The following is a 5,156-nucleotide window of genomic DNA, read 5'->3' on the forward strand; positions in this document are numbered from 1 at the left end:
GGGGGGGGGTCGTGGATGGAGAGAGACGTGTAGGTTATGGGCGGAGCGGGGGAAGGGGGTTGCGGCTCGCATGAAGGGTTCCTGCACCTCATAGCTCTGTCTGGAGCGCCCCCGCCGCCCCCGCTCACCAGCCCGCCACGTTCCTACGCGAGGCTGCGGGGTGCATGGGGGGGGGTGGCGGCGGGGAGCCGGGAATGCAACTGCCGCTGCAGCCGCGATGTAGTAAACAGACGCGGAGTTGTAGAGGGTGGGGGAGGGGCGGGGTGCGGAGTAGAGAAGGGGTTTCTGTTGCAGAACATAAAATCACGGCTGGGCGAACGCGCGCGCGCGCGCACACCCACCCACACCCTCACACGTCACACACACGGGCACACACACAAGCACACGAACACGGGCGCTAGCTGCTGCTGCAGATTGTAACACACAGTGTCTTGCACCGCCCCGCGCCCCGCGGGGCTCAGGGAGGGACGGGTGGGAGCATGGGGCTGTTCGCTGATGTTCTTCCTAAGAGCTGTGCCCACTCAGCAGCCAGGCAGGCCGGGGGTGACCGCAAAACGGTCCGCGGAATATTTCAATCCCTCCCCCATGTTTTACCCCTTCCCATGGTGAGAAAATTTGAATTGAAAGCTGTGGTGGGGGTAGGGTATTAAGACAACAAATATCAGCAGGTGCATCACTTTTTCACGAAAGCCCTGCTAATCCTTCGTCATCTTGCCCGGTATAGACTCCTGCGATCTTAAAGAGCACCGAAGCGACTGCTGATGCCCCGCATGTGATTCGCTTTCTTCCCGTGGTTGGCGGTGCAGGAGGAACGTCCCCCCTGCTTATTGTTTCTGTGGACCAGAGGGGCCCTGCGCCGCCGCCACCGCGCGTGCGGTTTGTGAACGGACCCTGGAGTGGAGTGAGTGGTTATGGGGGAGGCGGCCGGCAGACTACGCCACGCCCCGCCACGCTTTGCGCAGCAGAGGACATAGTGCTCGGTGGGAAACGCGCGCTTTTTCACCACGCCACAAAGCTGCAGATGATGACGGTCTCTCTCACATACCTCCTCCCCTATCCCTTTCCACCCCTCTCACTCTCTGTGTACCCCACCACCGCATCTACCCTCCTTCCTCCCCCTTGTGTCTTCGAGAAGGGGGATGACGCTCGGCTGCCGCTGAGCAGGGGCGGCTGCAGACCGGCGTTGTCGCTACGCGGCGCCACGCCCAGCGCATTCTCGCACTACTATACGCCTTTTCTCATCCGTGCGGTGCGCGGGAAAGGGGGGGGGGAGTGCACAGAAGAGGAAAAAAAATAGACGACTCGCACGGTCCGTGACGACGGCGGCGGGGCAGTTGTAAAAGTAACAAAGAAACGGCCGCCCCTCCTTTCTACCTCCACCTATTCAGGAAGCGGCGTGTGTGGGGCGGATTTACGCGCGCGGCGCTCTTTATGGCGAATTATAAAACCAGCTGAATATCGCAGAGAGAGAGAGAGAGAGAGAGAGAGAGAGAGAGAGAGAGAGAGAGAGAGGGGGGGATAGAGAGAGAGTGTATATGCAAGCGTATTCTGGACCGCAAAGAGAGGGGAAGAGGAAGGGCGAAATGCGGGAGAAATGAGACGAAAACGGTAATCTATCGGTTAGTGTAGTTTGTTGATATGATTGCTCTGCTGCGGTCGCTGGAGCGAAAAGTACTGTATTATTGAAAGGCAAATGTATGGATTGCGCCGAGGTCTGTCCTGCCGCCGCGTTCATTACGCCGTGCGTGACGTGCATCGGGGTCGATCTCCCCCCGAACCCCCCCAGGTTGCAGTGACAGAGCGATTGAGATGCCATGCACACTGGAAAAACAGAGGTGTGATTCGGCATCTTTGAAGGGTTCTTGCTTAACTTTTGCCCTTAAACGCGTGAAAGAATGTCTTAAGCCGATTGTGATTTACTCTTTACGAAATGTTTTGTAAATTTACTAGCTCATTTCTGCTCGTCGATGACGTCCAAGTCGACACGCTATGTGCACCATTTTCCCGTAAAACCTACAACTATTTTTGATAGTGAAATGCACAAATTAATAAATTATTTTAGTGATTTTTCCTTAGCCCTCCTTTACATATTGATGCACATTTCTGCTGACATTTCCAGCGTGACGACCAACTGACAGCACTTTTGTGCGAGAAATGTCTTTTTTTCCTTCAAACAAATAAGAGGAGAGAAAAGCACCGCGAGTTAGTTATTTCACTCCAGGACTCTCTGTTGTTTGTTTTGTACCCGTCCACCTGCTGTGACCTGGAACCGAAAGCAGTGCGGAGCTCGGTGCGGAGGGAGTGTATATAGGCCGAGCGAGCTTCGGCTGGAGCGGCCCGGATTGTCCAGCACCTGCATGCCCGGCCGGCTAGTGCAGGTCAGCGGGCAGCCACAATGGGGCCGAAACAAGAGGGGGCTGGAGTCGCCCGCCTCGCCCCTCACCCTCACTTCTGCGGCGATCAGCAAGCGCAGCAACGTGTGTTGTTTATCGACATGGCAACTTTTCTTCAGGGCCTCCTTTGTGTTATTTTCGGATCAGTTTGAAGGAATACTGCAGCCCACCCTTATGGGAGCGTACTCCTTTGTGCTACATTGTTACGCCTACAATATCGTTGCCTTATTGTTGTTCACATTGTTTTTTGAAAATAGTATAAATTATGGACGCAATCGCTTATCACTGTTGATAAGGGTTCCCCTACATTACGCACTATAAGTAATGTTTGCACAAGACTCCAACACCACAATGGAAGTGCATTTAGTTGCCCTACAGCGATCCTCTCAATAACCATAACTCCTTCGTGGGTCGGTGGACGCGCGCCTCTTGGCCCGACCTCGGCGGCCCTCCCCTCGCGAGCCGAGCAGAGCAGAGCAAGGCCGCGAGCAGAGCCAGCCACTCTGATAATTTGGCAGAAATTGTTTGAGATCGCCCGGAGCGTCGGGTCCGGGAGGGCGCGCGCGACGCGTAAAACTTCTCTCCTTCCCACCCGCCCCGCCGTATCACGACGCTGCTGGACGCGCCCCTTTGCTGCAGTGTACTTTGCACCCTCGGGGCACGGCGCGGGGCGGGTCTGGGCCCGCAGTTTGGCGCCGCGCGTTTGCTCTAACCCCGGCGCCGCCGCCGCCGCCGCGTCTCATTTGCAGACGTATCGCATCCCCGCCGCCGTGCCGCGCCAAGCCCCGCTATCGAGTGTAACGACTAATTTCCAGCAAATGATTAATGAGGCACAGACCTGGCACTGTGGCACGGTGCGCCAGGCCAGGCCACGCCAGGCCACGCCAGGCCACGCCACGCGAAGCGCAAACCCGTGTCGGGGAAGCGGGACCAAAGTAGTAGCGGTAGCGGCGGGTTTGGCAGCTTGTCTTCATTGTGTGTTCGAGGCGCGCGGGGCGGGGCGGTCGGACGGGGCCCGGGCGGCGCGGGGGCGGGCGGAGAGCGGCAAGTTGCGCCCCCGCCCCCGCTGCGCCTTGCCTTGTGCGGCTGCTCCCCTTTTGTCCTCGTGATCTTGAACTTGCTTCGTCCATCAAGAAGTTGTTTGGCGGAAGGAAGTGCTGGCCGGAGCGGGGGCGAGGCGGGGTCGGGCGGCCGCCGGTGGTTGGAGCCAGCCAGGGTTCATTTGAGGGCGCGAGGGGGGAGGGCGGCCCGAGGACCTGTAACGGGGGCAAAGGGGGGCAGAAAAAAAAGAACGAAGACAAATCGGAGAGAAAATCCGAAGAAATAAAAATTCTCGGCGTGGATACCATCCGGAAGGCGGACGGATTGAGTCCTCTTATTTCTCTCCGCCTTCTCCTTGTATGCGCGTCGGCATCAATTTATCGAGGTCTTATCCCTTGATCTATGCTCTCTTTCTTTCCGTGTTTTCCCCCCTTCCCCCTTTTGTGTGCGGCGTGGCGGGGCGCGGCGGCTCCGGCCGGGCACTCTCCTCTCGCTCGCTCGCACGTCCGTCAGAGGGCTGGTAATGTCGAGTGTTGCCGCCCGCTCCAACACACAGGAATGATTCGGCCATAAAACTTGCCGCCAGCATCCGAGGGAGCGGGGAAAGAGGAGGGAAAGGGGGCGAGGAGGGAGGAGGAGGAGGGCTTTCAACAGGCGGCCAACGCTACCAAGGTGATTCACACTTCGCGCACGCACGCACATATACTCGGAAGGAGGGAGAAAAAGTTGTACCAAGGAGAGACCACGATGAAAAAGAAAAGAAATAATATGATACGGCGAAATAAATAAGTGGAGCTGATCCAGTTGATCCTTCTGGCCCAAGAGTCTTATTCTTCTCGTATTCGCCAACCAACTCGCTCCGAAGGGGAAAATTAGTCGGCCTTCCAACTTACCGACTTTCCAGCCGTTTTGTGCTGTTAACAATTAACCAGCGAACGGCCGACGGCTGACGTTTGCCTTTGCAATCATCCAGGAAGTACATTCGTGTTCCTCAGATTCATTCAGCAAATTACGGGAGCTTGGCGCCTGCGAGACTTGAGGTGGGCCATCCCGCAGTGCACGTATGCACTCTAAGCATGTTGTGGCCTACCTACCAGGCGCTATGAACGGGCTCGAGGCTGAGAACTTAGGAGTTTAGTTAACGGGGAATGGCGGACGTATTTTCTGGGTGACCCCTCTGTATTCCGAGAAGGCTGAGCTGGACCGCTGGCTGACCGGCCACCCCTACGGGGTCAACCTTCATCTCCGATCCAGAGCGGGCTTTTCCCTCGAGACGGGGCACTGCTGCTGCTGATGCAGGGGCCTATATGAGTGCGAGAGCCCACATGTTTGTCTCCCCCCCCCCCTTCCGTTATCGAGACGCACACACTCATACAGTTACCACAGCACCTTGGAAGAAGCTAACAAGGATTATCGGATGATGCATTAAATTGTCAGAAAATACGTACAACAAGTTTAATTTTTGTCATAACTCAAGTGACGGGTGATGATTCTTTGTTTGTTTTGACTGCAGGCGCGGAGACGACTACGACACCGAGGCCAGCGCCCGACGCGCCCGAGTTCGAGATGCCCATCGTCAACCTGACGGTACCGCTCGGGCGGGAGGCGATCCTCTCGTGCACCGTTGACCGCCTCGGGAAGTACAAGGTAAGCACTTGCAAGATTTTGAAACAGTGGTAAAGATAGGGCTTGGTACTTTCATTAAGGAAGAACAGGTGTCCA

At 56.7% G+C, this 5,156-nt stretch overlaps 1 protein-coding gene across 1 annotated transcript in view; it reads left to right on the top strand.

The window, feature by feature from the left end:
- Positions 1-5,156, top strand: part of LOC113218421 (lachesin-like) — a 160,159-nt gene that overhangs the window by 85,358 nt on the left and 69,645 nt on the right. Inside the window, exon 4 of the mRNA XM_052266824.1 lies at positions 4,948-5,081. Within this exon, the coding sequence (XP_052122784.1) occupies positions 4,948-5,081 (134 nt within the window). The remainder of the gene's footprint in view (positions 1-4,947; positions 5,082-5,156) is intronic.

The sequence above is a fragment of the Frankliniella occidentalis genome, unplaced genomic scaffold, assembly GCF_000697945.3.
Source record: "Frankliniella occidentalis isolate FOCC.00 unplaced genomic scaffold, Focc_3.1 Scaffold43, whole genome shotgun sequence".
Classification (NCBI taxonomy): domain Eukaryota; kingdom Metazoa; phylum Arthropoda; class Insecta; order Thysanoptera; family Thripidae; genus Frankliniella; species Frankliniella occidentalis.